The sequence below is a fragment of the Protopterus annectens genome, chromosome 13.part0 (genome assembly GCF_019279795.1).
Source record: "Protopterus annectens isolate FY-2018-M chromosome 13.part0, PAN1.0, whole genome shotgun sequence".
NCBI classification, from domain to species: Eukaryota; Metazoa; Chordata; order Ceratodontiformes; family Protopteridae; genus Protopterus; species Protopterus annectens.
The window spans coordinates 1,333,412,175-1,333,430,554 of NC_056747.1; the positions used below are offsets into that span (position 1 = coordinate 1,333,412,175).

The 18,380-nt window shown below is 37.5% G+C and overlaps 1 protein-coding gene across 1 annotated transcript in view; it reads left to right on the forward strand.

The window, feature by feature from the left end:
• LOC122788286 (sodium channel protein type 4 subunit alpha-like) overlaps positions 1 to 18,380 on the forward strand; it is a 1,768,016-nt gene that overhangs the window by 989,624 nt on the left and 760,012 nt on the right. The window contains exons 7-10 of the mRNA XM_044055359.1: positions 428 to 519; positions 4,376 to 4,687; positions 12,710 to 12,773; positions 15,976 to 16,117. Coding sequence (XP_043911294.1) covers positions 428 to 519; positions 4,376 to 4,687; positions 12,710 to 12,773; positions 15,976 to 16,117 — 610 coding nt within the window. The remainder of the gene's footprint in view (positions 1 to 427; positions 520 to 4,375; positions 4,688 to 12,709; positions 12,774 to 15,975; positions 16,118 to 18,380) is intronic.

Here is an 18,380-nt window from a genome sequence, read left to right on the forward strand (position 1 = left end):
GTTCCACACGGATGAGTACAGTTTCCAGTTTGTAACTGCTGTAATTGGCTGATCACTGTTATTTTAAAGGGAACCACTACTGGGGTAGTTTGAGCTTTTTATTTTACTCCATGGTTGTAAGATAGTGAGCCGCCCAAGCTTCAACCAATCTGTTTTGTGTGACTGAAATTTCCACGTCTTTTAACTCAATGAGTGGAACCATGTAAGAGCAAAAACCTTAAGTGCAGAACAGGAATATGTTTGTAATGAGGAAAGAAGGGGTACAAGCCCATTATCTGTCCACTATCTGTGCATTAAACTTAAATTAACACTGTGGTTTGTCCATTCATTCTGTGAGGGCTATTTTCATATTGAACTACAGATCTGAAATATAGAAATCAATCTAAAATTGCCTACTTGCTTTAATATTGGTACTTGTAATTTTCAGATATGTTACAGAGTTCGTAGATTTGGGTAACGTTTCTGCACTTAGGACATTTCGAGTTCTCAGAGCACTCAAGACTATTACTGTTATACCAGGTAAGTGGACAGAAACTGCCAAGGACCACCGTTATACCAGGTAAGTGGATAGAAACTGCAAAAGACCATGCATTGTGATCTTATTATAATACAAAGAGTTCAGCAAATTAATTCTAAGATCAATGCTTTAAAAGCTGATTTGAGGCAATCTTTGTTAGTATATGTTGGGTAAAGTAATTTAAGGGTATCTGATTCTACATACTTCAGCAGCATATCTTTTTTGATAAAGATTTAGTCATTGATGTTCAATTTTAGTGCTTTATGTTATCAACTACTGAGAATATTGCATTGTAAAAGTACAGTAGCATTACTGTTTGTGTCTTTCCCTGGTTGCATGTCAATAGTAATTAGATAACCAGTTAGTAGAAGATGGGGATTTGAATATCTTGCTCTTGGCTAAGATGGCCTAGGACCTCAAAGATATGAAACAGGGGCACCATTTACAACTGCAAAAAATGTATTGTTCTGGTTCGTGACGGCTCACAAGTTATCTTTTATTACTCCTGTGTTGGGGAGCATATGTTAGTAAATCACTTTCATTGCTAAATTGATGATTTATATGAACTGAATGGAGTTTATTTCACTCTATGTAACATACTTATCTCACACGGTTACATTTTTCATTCTTCAGGGTGGGTTTCTCCATTTTTATTTATTTATTAGTTTGATAACTAGCCAATCACAGTGTCCTTATTAAGGGGGTCCATTTACAGTGAGACTTAAGGACTAAAGCAGAGTAATAATATTACAAGAAGAAAAATGTACACATTTCCTCGGTTAAACTTGACATATTTGATAACTAGCCAATCACAGTGTCCTTATTAAGGGGGTCCATTTACAGTGAGACTTAAGGACTAAAGCAGAGTAATAATATTACAAGAAGAAAAACGTACACATTTCCTCGGTTAAACTTGACATATGTTTCAGCCATTTCAGTTATGAAACACTCTTTGCAAATATAATCAGAGCTGCAGGGTTCATATTATAACAGAGAAACAAAAATAAGAACTAGTACTTTAACTTAAAAGCCCTTCAAAGGTTCTAACAAATCTCCCACTGTCCTCCCTTTTGAATTTGTACCAACATTTAATGCATCTATAACAACTAACATTATTAAAATACCATTCATACAAAAATAGAACATATTGCAATAAATACACATCAAATATACCAATAAATATTATCACAATAAATATATCATAATTCATTCATTCTTTATCCCTCTGGATTGTAATGTAGCTAAAGTAAATACGGTCATTAACGAACATTATTTTAAAGTAGCAAATAACAGCACATGTTATCAAAAAGTGGTAGCATATGAAAAGTTTTGTTTAGGTCAAACTATGCAACAGAAAAAGGATGTTAGAACGTATATGGGATATTAAAAAAGCTTCTGCCACAACTCCAGCTGCTTTACACTTTTACCAGGATCCAAGGATTCAATTGTTTTATAATGTATATTTGTTTATTCCAATAAGCATTGCTAAATGTTTCTGAGAAGCTACTGAAGAAAGAAGACTGACTGATTTTTACTTTTGATGTATTCGATTTATATGCAACATAGCATTAAGTTACTTTGTGCTGACACTCGTATTGCACATAAATTACAGTTTGTACGATGTTTATAAATCCCTAGATTATTCCCAGTAAAAGAATCAATATTTTACACAACCTCGTATGCATTAGCTCCAGTCCTCAATACAATAGTTGCTACTTTTAGAATGTTAGAAAAAATGGGGACTAGGCTAATGGAGCAACATACACAAAATGTCAGAAAAGCTGTAACGACTGCCTGTGGTAACTGAAAACGCATTCCAGCACTGTTCTTTTCTGCGGCTCTTTCATGGCACTGGTGGTATTATCAGATATAGTTATAGATATGACTTTAGTCTAATAGTGATCCTGCAAGGGAAAATTCCAATGAGACATTAATGGGTAGCCATACTCTTCTATGTAGAAATCCCTGGCAGCTGCACAAAGACCTTCATACTGAAATTATTACATTTGTTCATCTGTCATTATATTTTATATAGGATATTATTACGGCACAGTATTTGTGATTCCTCTGAGGCAATGTAAATGATTCTCTAGACATGAATTATGTGATTGGTTCTGAACATACCCAGTCTTTGCCTTTCAGGCCAAAAAATCGTTTTATCATTCCTAGTTTTTCACAAGCGGTACAACTAAAATATTAGGAGAATCCACTCCTTTAAGTGTAAACCTAGCACATGAAAGCAGCATGAGAAGGTGAGAAGTCAGTGAAAAAAGGTTTTTCCCTGTCTGCCCTGCATACAAAGGGGGAAAGAGGGCACTCAAGCTATTCTGAGCCTTGATCAAGACCTCCACCATGCAATCCTTGTACATGCCATGGGATCTCTGATAGAACCCGAAGACCTAAGTGAAAGGACTGAAAGGGCTGAAGAGGAAAGAAGTCCAACTATCTAGTTAACTCACTGGAAAAAAAGCTGATCACTCTTTTCGTCAGAGATCCAAAATAATATTGAAGCCACCATTGTTGAAGGATGGGATGAGGTCTGCACAACCTTGACTGAGGGAGCTTCCACTTTCTGAAGCTTAGGCAAGTGGGCATGATATTAGATTTAGCCTCCTCCGAATTATTCTTCACTTTTTACTTTGCACTCTTATCTAATAGCCTTTCTTCTATTGTCCCTTTGAAATAGGATTGATCTTATGCTCTTGGAGCATTCTGTGGCGAAGGCCTTACAAATGCCACAGTTTCTCTTTAAGTAGTAGTAGACACACCACACACAGTGTACATGTCCTAGGATGGAATCTATGGCTACGATGGCCACCCTTCTTGAACCTCAAGGGCTTTGCTGTTTCCACAGTAAAATCAGAGTAAACACACACAGCCTGCAATAGGGGAAAAATAGCAACGTCAAAAAACACTCAAATTGCAAAAGTTGGTAAGTAATCTTTACAAATCACAATAGCAGCCTTAGAAATAATCTTTAGAAGCAATCCAACTTATGGTAAATTATACATGCACTTTAATATCTTTAGAAGCATAGAACTGTTTAAAAAGGTAAAGCAGTCAGTAATAGGGGTGTTAGGTGCAGCTGTCTAACCTGGAAGTGGGCAGGATTCTGACAGGCCATTAAGTTTAAGTATAGGGAAATAATTCTATTTTAGACAGAATTGTATTAAGTATGGGTATTTTAATTATTTTAATTATTTTTTAGAAATCATACATAAAGATGAAGGACTTATCACTGAAGTTGCTCAAGCCTGGTCGATCTGCACCTTTATGCAAACGCAGCAAATGAGATCATGAGTCCTAGGAGAAGTAAACTGCATTGTGGGAGTTAAGAGAGAAGCTGTAGCTTTGGAGATAAGCATAGGTGGTAGTTCAAAACTACCTATGGTGACCAGCCTTTCAGTAATGAAGTGGACAGACTGATGTAAGATCTGTTTTGAAATGCAAGATATGAACAAAGAAGAAACAGTGCTGATAGCATTTATGCCACCTTGCTGCACACAGTTCAATAATTGCTAAGAAACGTATACAAACACTCAAAAATGACAGTAATTAAACTCCAAAAGCCATTTAAGGTTAATAATTCCTTCAAGGGATTTTTACATGGATAATTTTTTTAATAAACTCAAAATGAATTTATAAATGCCAGATTTAGAGATCAGATACAAATATTTTTACCTACGTTTGGTGTAATTATGTTTTCATCATGTAAAGTAAGCCTTTTGATCTTAAAATATGTAGATTTCACTTCTGTTACTTCATTGAGGTTATATTCATTAGGTTTAATCATCAGACTGCATGAACATGTTAAAATCCATATATCTTATGTATTAATATATTGCAATCATCTTGCAGGACTGAAAACAATCGTTGGTGCCCTGATCCAGTCTGTGAAAAAACTTGGAGATGTGATGATCCTGACCGTATTCTGTTTGGCTGTCTTTGCACTAATTGGACTCCAACTCTTCATGGGTAACTTACGACATAAATGCGTTAAATGGCCCCCAGTTTTTGATGACACACTAATGAATGAAACACTGGGACCATTTAATGATACATGGAGCAGCAATACAACTCTGTTTGATACATTTGGAAATACAACACTCTCTAACACAACTGATTTTGGCAATGCAACCTTTGACTGGGATGCTTACATACACAATACAGGTAAGTTTCTGCCAATGCTTTAATCTTACACTTTTGTACAAATTTCTCTTCAGATTTCTAGATTTGGTAGTACCAGGAAACCAAAGCTTCATAGGATTTTAACTCAGGTTTTGTCAGACATATCTGCACTCCTCAGAAGCCTCCATTTTAGTTGCTGTCACAGTCCAATGACACACCATAACTGTACATTAATTTAACTACCAAGTCTCCCCAAATTTTTGATAGTCTCACTAGTCCCAGTTAAGATCAGATGTATTCTAAGATATTGCACAGAGACCTGATTATCAGAATTCAGAAGTCATCAACTGTCCAGTGTATACTCCTATGCATCACATACTTGGTGTCCATCCTCCTCCATTTAGCAGGTACAACAGAATTTAACAACCATCTCAATCAATGTATTCATAACCCTGTAGTGTCTGGGAGGAAATTCAAGAGCACTCCTGTGGTGGATTTCCCAGATAAGCAAACTTATTTGACAAATTATCAAATTTATCAAACAAGATAAAATGTATGTTTCATGTACAAGGTCCTCCCCCAATAACGAAGGTGTTTATAAGCTGGTCTGCATGGTTCTCAAATGCAGCATTAAGAAAAGTAAGTCTGAATGTGTACTGAAGAAAATTTTCAACCACATTAAGAGTATTAGAGGTAACAGCCAGCACTGCCTTGAGCTGAAATTGAATGGCACCATCTTATTCTGATATCAAAGCTATAGGTAATGTCCTGGCTGGCATATTTTGCTCATATTTCCCCTCCTACAAACCCCAATGTTCCCTCCCTTGAATCTCTAAACTGTGATCCTCCCATTACCATTATGAAATAGATTCTGGAAACTAATACCAAAACTAAAAGCAGCAGCTCCACGGGCCTCTATACAGGACTATGTTTTTGTTATTACAGAATGCATTATTGCTTAACCTTTTTTTTTAAGCTTTCTAATCTTGGTTTACTTAAAAAAATTGTACTATGTTCATCATTAGATGACTACTGCAGTAACTTAAAGCTATGTGAGATGATTGTCAAAGCTTAGACAGGTAGAGTGGAGGAAGCAAGACCAGAGTCCAGGAGACCCAGGAAAATGGATCTGTGAATCCTGTTCTAGCTGTGGAAAAGCAATCAGTTTTGTAGTTTTTAGTGAAAGGTCTACTGAGGAATTGCCACCTCTAGAATAGCTCTAGAATCCACCCCTTTCCAAAACGTTTCAGAATTTCTAACAACCCTATCATAGCCTTCCCTAATATTTTTTGGGGGTGGGGAAAGGGGCTTTTTCCATGGAGTGAGTAGCAGAACTTAATAGCCTGCAATAACCATCTGCATATGGTTTGCTTGGAAACTTATAGTCCTTTTTGTCGTACCTTCAAAGGAAATTAAGAATTGATCTTACACAAGATCTTTTGTTTTGTTCAGGTAGCATCTGAGCTGACCATGGACATCCGGTAATACAGAATTCTTTCTCTTAATGTTCTTAGACTGAGTAAAGAAAACAAGAAGATGGACAGACTGATTTCAAATAAACTCAAGACCACTCTTAGCATAAAGAAGGGATTGGTTCTAACAGTCATATCTGTCTTTATGAAAAATCAAAAGGGCAGAACAGGTATGAGGTTTGCAACTCTGATACTTTTATGTTCTACTCTGATGGGATGTAGGTTGCCTGAAGTGAGAGATTGTGCTGAGTTGCCACCTCATAGGTAATTATGACTTGTCTGCGCAAAGGATAGGACCTCCTGTTTCTCCCTCCTCCATTTTTGTATGTACCTCATCATAGTGGTATTGACTATAATTACAAATAGTAGTCTTGGAGTCCACAGTTGATTCAAGGCTTTTAATGTCTTTATCAGAACCATCATTTCTTTGAGGTTTATGTGCCTTTTCGCAAAGTGGGGACCCCAAATGCCCTGAACTTTGATACATTTGGAAACCGCTCTCCAGGCAAAGTGTGAGGGGTCTGCTTTTACAGACTGATTTGGAATGGAAGGGAAAAGAGGGGGAAAAAGGAGGCATGGTTTAGTTGAATTTGATTTGTCTATTTGTCTACCATATCAGTTCTTTTTTTTTTTTTTTTTTTTGATGAAGCTAAGAGTTGACACAGGAAAAGACAGAGGGTGTTGGTGTTGAATCTAAACACATTTGAGGAACCACTGAACAATGAAACATTGAACAATGAAAATATTTGATGCATGTAGCCTAGAATACTGAACAACTCTCTTGCTGTGGAAAAGGACTGTTTAGCCAAATTTGAAAACTGTAGGTGATAAAAAGAAACATTCCCTGTAAGAGGTAAGCCATTATTTGAGAGGTGTCCAAGAGGCATCCCAGAAATGCTTACCTGTGATATGAAACTAAGAAAGATTTATTCAGGTTTAGTTTGAAACCTAATTTTTAGAACAGGTTTGCAAAGAAAAGGAGGGATGCTTGCATTTTTGAGCAGAATCTGCTAAGATAAGACAACTGTCCAGGTAAGGGTAAATGTGGATTCACTGAAATCTGTAGAAGGCAACTACTGAATCTTAGCATTTTGTAAATACTCTTGGAGCTGTAGAAAATCCAAAAGGTAAGGATGTAAACTGAAAATATAAACCACATTTATTAATTGGAATATGGTGATATGCATCCTTAAGAGAGATGTAGGGTTCACATTTTTAATTTTAGAACTAGAAAGAAATTCATAACTGAAAGATCCAGCAATAGTTTCCATGTGCCCTTTTTGGGTACAAGGAAAATCTTGGAGCAAAATTTTCTTCCCTGAGATAGCATTTTTAAAAAATCTGAGGAAAGAAAAATAGTCTGGTTTCTTTGAGGAAGGGGATTTTTTACTTTTGAGCAATGGACTCCCACTGTAGTATATCAGTATAAGTTCTCTCTAGATGTGCCACTGGGTTTTCATATAGGAATCTGGGAGGGTCCTCTACCCTATAAACATGATAAGGCTTTTTTTGGAGTGGGGGGCTAGAAGTCTGGATCCAAAGATACTGCTTCAAACACACCTAAAAGGGCTTTCTGTACTGGAGAGATTGCTACAGACTTGTAGGTCTTCAGTCCTGCCCTCTTGTGTTCTCTTCCTCTGTGACATAATTTAAGGGAGGAAGCCAATATCTGTAATCCATCTTCTCTTCCTCATAATCCAAGTTGCTGGCATATCGTGAGTCTCTTTGAGAAAAGAGATCTGTTTTTCTTTTTACCAAGAAAGTCTGACTGGACATAATTTTCAGTGAAGGCCCAATGCATATTTTGTCAAAATGTCTGCTATATACCCATAATTAATAGACTGTTGTATATTCATGTCTACATAGTTTAGGATGGGTGCTATTCCTTAGTGTAAGCAACACTGCAGAATGCATCAGATGTAGCTATACAGTCAAATGTGTGGAGAGGAAAAGGTAAAATTAACTCAAGGTAGGTATATCGGCGAAGAAAGTATCGAGATGAAAGTACAACGATGACTAGAAAGTTAACAAAATGGGGGAACAGAAGAGCAATATATGTATGTAGCATAGCTGAAAGCTAGGTGTATGTGACACACACATACATGTTAAACAGAGACAGACTGCAAATTATTATAATTAATAACTTTACAGACATTCTGGATAACGTGACTTACAAATCTGTATGTAAAGTTGAAGTTATTCAGTACTTCAGTTACAGTCTTTTTATTTGTGATGTGAGGAGGAGACAGTTTGATTAAAATATATTCCTTGGTATTTATAGGTATTTACAGGTATTGCTGTTCCATGGGTCTGATAGCTCTATCAGGTTACACCTTGCCAGGTAAAAGGGGTTGCAGATGTTATTGTACTGGTCTTATAGTTTACTGGTATGGAACCAGTACTGGAGTTTTGTATGGTGAGGCTGTAATTACTTATGTATATTACAGTAGATGGGGCCAGCTCTGAGCAAAAAAAGATGGACTGCATTTTGAACGTATGTTGGGGTGGGAATTTCTAAATATGCCATATGAGTGGACCCAATATAAAGCCCTCTAGGACACCTGAGGGAAGGAAGAAAGGCAAGTTTGGAGTAGGATTGATTATCTTTACCTTAATCTACTATGTAGATAGTTTTAAACCACAAGGATGTATTTTTGAAGACAGATTCAAGTTTTTTTGTTAGCAATAATATATCATCTGCTAGGTCAAATGTCCTCTAAAGGTCTACAAAGACAGTTCCTGTAATTTTGACAAAGGTAAGAGTCATGCTTTAGATGTATTAAAAGATGGTTAGAAGCCATCTTGGGCATTCATCAGGACTACAACAACTGAATATATGATAGGATTTGGGTGTAAAGTAATTTTTACAAGCATTTTGCTTAAAGGTGTTTTTCATCAAGACAGAAGTGATTTAGAGAATTTGGTTTCAAAACCTGTGTGAGTGGGTTGATGTCTAGTTTTGTTGTATAAACCTTGTTTGCTTGGTAAAATTATATAATTATAGATTACAATAAGAGGTTTTACTATGTATGAGGTAGGTTGTGAGGATTCCCTAAGTTTTATCAGATTCTTGTAGCCTGAGTCTGTAAACATAGGGTTAAAGTTAAAGGTATTCGTTAGTGGGGGTGTTAAGAGGGGTTGGGATTACAACTTGTGTGACTGAGAGTATTTGAATTTGGGAGAAGTGGGATATATTTATATGGGTCTACTTGATATGGCCGAAATTTCATAATGTCGACTTTCATATGGCCAGGACCATATGATCGACATTTGAAATCTCAACCATTCAAGTAAACCACAAAACACAAACACAAACTTACCTTAATGCTGCTAGCAGGGAGGAGCTTCACCCCTCTGCACCCCCCATGGGGGCTCCGCCCCCCACCCCCCCGTAACTTTAATATACCAACTCCGAGATTGTAATACAGTGCGGAAGTGGAACTTTTTCAATTCCGCACTGTAGCATGATGCCGGTTCCCCATGGTCGACATTTCAAATGTCGATCATATGGTCTCGGCCATATGAATGTCGACATTTTGAAATGTCGACTATTAGAAGGGGACACATTTATATATATATATATATATATAAGAAATTGTTTAGGTCTTTGGCTTTTAGTTTGTGTGTAACGTAGTTTGTAGTGTTGGATTCATTTGTTGCTCTAAGAAGTTTTTTTTTATAAGTTGCCAAAGTCAAAGTTATTTAAAATGTTTTGAACGTAAGCTTTAGTGTTATTTTAGATTTCCCTTTAGCTGTTTTTATTTCTATTCTGGTTTCGATTTTTAGTTTGCTAAACTGAAATCGATCATTTGGGTTGTCAGAGGCCTTCCAAACATGCCAAGGCTTATATTGCAGTAGTGCATTTTTTTGTTTTGTTTCTTAAGGTAAGCCATGGATAATGTCTGTCCCAAAAGTGACATCTCTGACTGGATGGCTCTGATTTTGAATTGCTAGTGATTATAAATCAAGGGGTCGGTAGGGTCTTTTTGTTAAATAGGGTACCAATCTATCAGTCAGTTAAAGTATCACTGTTTGATTTTTAAGAAAAAAGTGATACATTTAGCTATTATTGGGGATTTGGGAAGCTTAGAAAGTGTATTTCAAAACTATGAGGCAGTAATCACTTATGGTTTTAAGAGGCACTTTAGTAGATACTCAACAGTTAGGAGGAATATTTCTAAGGATTATGTCACGAAGGGCACCATTTCTATTTTTAGTGCACTTCTAAAATTGCAGAGGATATACATATCCAAAAAGTATGATCTTAAAGTAAAGTACAGACCAGGCAAGGAGTTACTTGAGTAGTAGATGATGATGAAAAGAGCAGACTTTCCATGGCAACAAGAGGATTTGCTAGAAAAAGAAATTTAAATGATTTTTGTAATACTTCAATAACCTATTAAAGAAGGTAGTGACAATGATTTTGAAATGTAATTACTGAAAGGAACCACAGTTTGAAGCTGGCCAGAGCAAAAACATTGATTTACTTTTTATACAAGGAGAAATTAAGTGGAGTCTACAGCTTAATTTTTACAGCTGATAAAATTATAGTCTCTAACCTGATGCAACAGTAGATGATTGAGCGAAAATATGTGTTAGATATTGGAATAGAAAAATGCAAGAAGTAATCTTAAGATCTATTGTATTGGCCTGGATGTTAGCTGAGGTAAAATAGTTTTATAGCTGTTGCTCTACATGTATTTCATATAACAATAGCAATCAAAGAAAAGAAATGTTAGCATATACAGTCAAAGGCAGACTATAGCGCAGGGTGATCTTAGATTTGTTTAATTTCAAATAGGCAGGGTATCCCATGAGTAGATTATTATTCTAAATAACCAGAAGTGATTAAACTGTTAGACATTTACCATTATTAGTGTGGTAATGCACTGCTGTTCACATTTATAAGACAAAACATAGCTGGTGTTGTCTCAGACAATGGTCTACAATTTGAGTCAAGAGTTCAAGATATCTGAGAAGCAATTAAAATGTAAACATACTGACAGGATCACATTACCTTCAAAAGAATAAACGTGAAAAAAAAATGTTAGGCAGTGAAAAATCTAATGAAGTGCAGTGTAGTAGTCATTGTGACTGTCATCTCAGTTTTGAAATACAGACATACTCCATTGCAGGGAATCAGTCTGCCAACATTTCAACTTTTGATGGCAAGAAGGTCAAGAATATGTTACCAATCGCATCTATGAATATGTTATCCATATCAATGTGAATGGTTAATAGTAGAAAGCTCAAAGAACGAGAGAGAGAGAGAGAGAATGAGTTAAAATCATAATGGTGCGGAATCAGCAGAGACAAGAGTTTTACTATGATAGATGCTGCACGGTAATGTCTGACATAGAGGAAGAATAGTCAGTCATGGGAAGGTCAAAAACTAGAAGCAGCAGTGATTCAAAAAGCAGGGCATTGAGATTATTTGTTATCTTTGGAGAAGACAGAAAAGTGAATAGAAGGAAAAATGTTTATTTAAGACAAATACGTATAAGCAGCAAGAAAAAGTGATGCAAGCAGAGCACAAAGGCACAAAGTCATATTGCTGAATTGTGAAAAGTGGAGATGCCTGTACGTTTCTTACCAGATAGAAGTAGCTAGGAGAGTTCAACTATAAATCTGAGAAGAACTAAATCCATCTCAGGCAATCCAATCAAATTGTTGAAATATGAATGAACTATTAGGCAACCGTCTAGATTAAAGTTTAATTTCTACAGTTCAGACAGTTCTTCCAGTTTGCTTAAAGACTCCGCAGACTAAAACTTGCATGACATGATGTGAAATCAGAAAGGACTTTTCTGATGTATACCTAGCCTGTGACATACTAGAGAGGATGTAAAGCTAATTTATAAATGTGTGTTATAAAATAATGTATAACTGCCTCATAACAATAGTATAGATTACTTTTATAAAACAAAATAGCAGTTCACTCCATATATCGATTCAATTAAATCCACAAAAATGCATGCATTTTTGATTTTGTTGGTTTAAGTGGTGGTGTTGATGTGAAAGTCCTTTTATAAAACTGAGAAATGAAGTATATGGTAGTATATATTTAAAAAACATTTGTTCTCTAGCTAAGGGAAAGTTTGGTTCATACAGTCTGTCCTGAATTTAACACTCAGAGTAAAGATCTCATGGAAGCTCATAACAAATCTACAGGATATGTGTCATTTGACAGCACTCTCATGAGCATTATAAATGTTATAATTACTAAATATGCAGTTATTTGCATATTTGGTATTCGAGATTCTCCTTCCCTGAAATCAGCATACAAGATTACAGTATCACACAGAAGAACAGGAGGATACGGGAGGTTGTTTAATTTAGAACCACATCTTATCCATTACCTACAGACATGGGTAACCTGGGCAGATTGTGCTGGTTTTACCGCAGATCATATTTCTTTTGTATCTACATTTGTAGGCTGCTCTCTGTTAAATAGCATATAATACTGATGCATGACATAAATTACTGTGGCAGTGCAATCGTGCCTCTATCTGTGTATTAACGGAATGTGATTTAATTCAAAGACTTGTGGTCTCTTTTCATTTCTATACTACCTGTTTTTCTTTATTTTCAGAAAACTTCTACTTTTTGGAAGGAGCATTAGATGCGCTACTATGTGGGAACAGCTCAGATGCTGGGTAAGGCCTAATAAATGACATATGCAATTTCCAAGTATAAAGAAAACAAAAAATTGTAATCATCTGAGAAAATATGGAGTCTAAAAATATGGAGTCTTGGTTGTACTTACACCATCAAGCAGGATCTCTGTAAGATTTGTAATCAGTAGAATCTGATGAGTATTTTTTATGTTTTTACATAATTTTTGGTGGGAACCCCAGTGGTGCTGTAACTGTCAGCTACTTCCACAGCCTTCTGTTCTCTCACAATCTGCATTGCTTGCCAACAGATCTCAACCACCCAGGTGAGGGATTTTTTTTTGAGGGTGGAGACCATAACATCAATGGGTCAGAGGATAAGGAAACCAGAACTGACCTGTTACAGAGTCACCCTTCACACTCACTGGAATTTTCTGATATTCCTTCTCCCGTCTATCCTAGGGGGTCTACTTTTAAAGCTCAAAGTCCCAAAACTTTGAATTTCTTATGGTTGAGACCATAAGATCAAAGTTTTGAAACTTCGAAAAAAAAAAATAAAACATTTTTTTTTACATTCCCCCCAGACCCCCCTGCTAATTAAATATACCAACTCCGAGATCGCACTACAGCAAGGAAAATGGTAAATTTATCATTCCCCACTGTACGGTGATCTCCATTTAAACAGTTCAAAGTTTCAAAACTTTGATCTTATAGTCTCAGCCATAAGAAATTCAAAGCTTTGGAACTTTGAGTTTTAAAGCTAAACCCCTATCCTAGTGGCCAACAATCACTGCCAATCCAAGGATTATAATGCCTTAAAATATGTGTTCCATGTTTCCACAAATAACCTGCATCCAGTTAGATGATGGGCTCTCCTTGACATTCTGAAGTGCATGCACTTTTTTTTAATTGTGCAAGCAAGAAGCTTGCCATCTGCCAGGTGTCACCCATGCACAGGACTTAGCCAGTATCTGCCCCCGGGATGGGTGAGCTAGCAAGGACTGTTGACTTTCATCCTTCCGCAGTGAGCTCCATTAGTTCCTACACTTTCTAAAAAAGAAACCATGTCAGTAGCTTGCAGTCTGTTCCCATTTCTTCTGCACCACAGAGCTGACCCACTTGTTATATTATTTCTTTGTTCTCAGTCCAATCAAGTTTAACCCCTTGACATAATGCAATTTTGCACTGTTTTCCCTGACGTTATACATTGTCATCCTTTCTATACATGCATGCTTAGTACCCAATAGCTCCCACCTCTGGAAGCAAATAGACTTTACTTATCTCTGTTACCAGCCCCTACCTAAACCTAGTAGTCAGCAGTATCCCTCTTTTCCTGTAATTTATCATCCGTCCTGTTTGAACTTTCATTCCCCTAGCCTAATATTCAATAAGGATTTCCCAGTCCTGAGAGGAGATCATGCCTTTTTCCCTTCAGTCTCTGTCCTTCCATGGTTTATGTCTAGTATCAGAAACACAATTGGTATGTACCCCTTACAAATACATATATATAATGCACATGCATATGCACAGACAGCATAAATGTATTATTCAAATAAGATTTTGTATTTAAAGTTTATAAATATTTTCTGACCATTCTTGGTATTATATGATATCTGTTTCTGATTGGCCATTATGGTCTAGCATTGCACATAGTCTCTTTCATCCTCACAGGAAGCAGTGTTGTTGACAAGTGCAGGTTCCTAATGACAGTCAAGGAATATACTCTACTAACCAATCACTGAAGGACTTGGGATTTTGTCTGTGACATCAGTGGCTTGTGAAATACACTGTGCTAACCCATCATTGAAGGAGATGGGATTTTGTCTGTGACATCAGTGGCCTGTGTTGGGAAATGGATCTGTTCGGGAGAGGGTCAGTCAAGGAAGGGAAGGATCAAATGTTTGCAAATGATTGTCATGCAATGGTTGATGGGGACATGGCAGGATGGTGTCCAGTGTTTTTCTTCTAAAACTGGCATGACCAGTGCACATGTTCACTGTAGAGGAGATGGAGATACATGAGTCTACTAAGGGACTGACCCCATGATAACATTACTGTCTCTACGATGCCATTACCTTTATTCCTTCACTTGGTGACTGAGACCCAAATCTACTTTAGCATTATCTGGATATAACTTGGCTTTCCTTAGGGCAAAAGATTAACTTCAGTGACAGGCAGTATCATGCTAAATTAAGTAGGGCTACAGTGGATTTATGGTGCTTGTAAGGTTATATAAACTTCTTTTACTTTTGTTATCTCTGATAATGTCCCAAAATGCTAGCTTTTATTTTAGGGACTTTACACAGCAAGCTTATTATTTTAAAATGATGATGTTTCAATTTTCTTTTTTAGGATTGCACAAATCCATTTGTTATTTCAACACTGTTTGTCATAAGATACTTATTTTAAAATTAGTATAGTTTTACAAGTGTGTGTGTGTATGTTTGTGTGTGTGTGTGTGTGTGTGTGTGTGTGTGTGTGTGTGTGTGTGTGTGTGTGTGTGTGTGTATGTGCTCGCACATATATGTGTTGGTGTGTGTATATAACTATAGCAGCAGCATTTTTGCTGTGTATTAAAGATAATGCTATTGTTCCAGAAACAATTTTACTTTGGCAACTACTTACTCTTCCCTGGGATTCAATAACACCTGCACTAAGTGTACACTGTTCTGAGTGAACAGATAACACAAACTCACACATTCTTCCTCCTAATTTTAGTTTTCCTACTGATGCGGTTGGGTAGTGTTCGAAAGACATGAGTGTGTAAATGGGTGTGCCTTCGTTGAAGGTTGGGTGTCGAGCTGGCACCTCGGCGTTTCATAAACGTCTACTGCCAATCATTAGTGGACTGGAGTTCCGCTGTGGTGACCCCTTACCGGGAAAAAGCCGAAAGACAAACAACAACATTCTTGCAGCTTTAAATATTGACAGGGATTCATAAAGGTTACTACAAAGTTTAGACTACGTGTACACTTACTGCAATATTTCTGGGTAAGTAGAAAGCACAAAAATGTAATAAGAATGTTCTTGAAAATTTTTATTTTCTGTGCTATTCCATTTCTTTATAAATATCTATTTTCTTTTGAATTTTTTTCATATTTCTAATAGTTTAATGTGTTATAACTAATAAAACTGTTTTTCATTTACTTTCATACTGCATATGGTTCAAATCCTAACAGTTTAATTTTTGTTCCACTGATACATAAGACTTTTTTTTAGTGTCCTTCCTTTGTCTGTTTTGTAGGAGGTGCCCAGAAGGTTATGTATGCATGAAAGCAGGACGGAATCCCAATTATGGTTATACTAGTTTTGACAGCTTCAGTTGGGCTTTCTTGGCTCTCTTTCGCCTCATGACCCAAGACTTTTGGGAGAATTTGTTCCAGTTGGTAAGGGATTCTTTTTCTTGATGTGCATGCTTAGTTCATTTCTTATGCATTTTAATATGCAAACAACTACGCTACTATGGTATGAAACTAAATTCTGAAATGTTTATAAATTGCCAGCTTATTTCCAAAAGGCAAAATATGTTCAAGATTGTTAAAATTCTGTGACTCATTTATCTCTTTCAGAGGTTAGTGAGCTTAACTTAATTTCCACATGGACCTATTTACAGCCAAAATGATCCATGGGATTCATTAAAATGCTCTCTCCTTGTGTAAATTGTCTAACACAGTTTGGTCAATTAGCACAGAACTAAGACGCTCTCCTCCAAAAAACAGAAGCCAATCTGGTGGTCCACTGTCATTAATAAACTCTACAACAGAAGGAAGAAACTGTTGCAGAAAAAGGTGAAGTCCCAAGACTGGAAAAACTCCCTTATTTGCCTCAACAAAACCTGCAAAGTCAGCTATTAAGGCAGAATTTCAGCAGATACTAAAACAACCACAAAGCCTTCTATAGTTATATCAAGAATCTCCACGGCAATACCCAGGTTTGCTCTGAATTACTGCACAATGGTACCTCCTATACTGAGCCAACAGATATTGCCAACATGCTGGCTGACAGAATTAGTGCCAACTTTATCCCTCTCTCCCCCCACTAAAGGACCAATCATAATACCGGAGGAATGCCATGCACCCAGCATTACTGCAGCACAGGTTAAAGCTACATTGTCCAAGGCCAAGAATACAGCTTCCATGGGAACCAACAGTATCCCTGGATGTGTTCTACATGAACTACAAAGTGAACTGGCACCACATCTGTGTGTCCTGTTCAATCACAGCCTCACCTCAGGCTTTGTCCCTACCAAATGGCGCACTGCTACAGTCATCCCTCTCCATAAAGGTGGAGTGACTACAGACCCTGGGAATTATCGCCCCATTAGCCTGATGAGTCTGATATGTAAGGCTATGGAGCGCATCATCATGGACCTAATTAACAAGGATATAGGAAATCTCCAAACTATAGATCCCACACAATTTGGTTTTGTGAAAGGTGGATCATGCCTCTTCAACCAGGTTGACTTCTTTGAGTCAGTCACCAGAGCTGTGGATGAGGGTAAGGCAGTTCATACAGCCTAGCTCGATCTGTCCAAGGCCTTTGATACCATTCCCCACTCAAGAATTATTGATAAACTCACCAAACTAGGCATCAACCCCTATATCACTAGGTGGGTTGCAAATTCGCTCACAGATAGAACCCACAGTGTGAAAGTAGTGGACTTCAAGTCAGACTGCCGACCAGTCATGAGTGGAGTCCCACAGGAATCGGTCTTGGGTCATCTCCTGTTTGGCATCTACTTTTCAGAAATTCAGGCCAACACGGAGGGACTCTGGCTGACCAAGTTTGCAGACAACTACAACCTGGGAGCCATTATTAACTCCCCAAATGATGTAGACATCCTGCAGAAAGACCTCATTGAGACCAATGACTGCTGTCAAAACCATGGCGTTAAGCTTAATGCCAAAAAATGCGTCGTCATCCGGTTTGGGAAAAACTCAGTTCCCACTAATTACCACATCGATGGGAGCCCACTGAACACTGAAAGCATTATAAGAGATCTGGGGACACAGGTTGACAGCAACTTCTCCTTCGACCACCACATTGCCACTGTGGTCAGAAAGTCCTTCTATGTGGCAGATCTCACTACCAAGGGTTTTGCATCCATGAAGAAAGAGGTCATCATCTCTCTCTACTCTTCCTTCATTAGGCCAGTAATCAAGTAAAATGCCGCCATTTGGCATGTACCTCACTAGACATATGCAACAGCTGGAAAGGCCAGAAAAGTACCTCACAAAGAGGATCTAGGCCTTAAACACATGTCCTACATGGACAGACTCAAAAAACTCCAGCTATTCTCTGTCTCATATCATCCACTAAGAGGCGATCTCTGCTTGACTTACAAAGCCATGTCTGACCCAGCTCTGTTAGAAATGCTACATCTAAAGAAATGCCAATCCCTCCACACACCACATGCTCCAGAGACCTCAACCTCATTACCACAATCAACAGGACATTCTGGAGGGACAGGCTCATAACCCAGAGACAGTCCATGCTCTGGAATAGACTTCCCATACATGTCAAGCAGAGCACCTCACTGGCCCTCTTCAAGAGAAATCTTGATGAGTGGATGGGAAATAGAAAGTTCACCCCGGGGATCACTCCAGTAGCTCTACTTGATAGAGGCACTGGGAACTAAAGTTGGGTGGC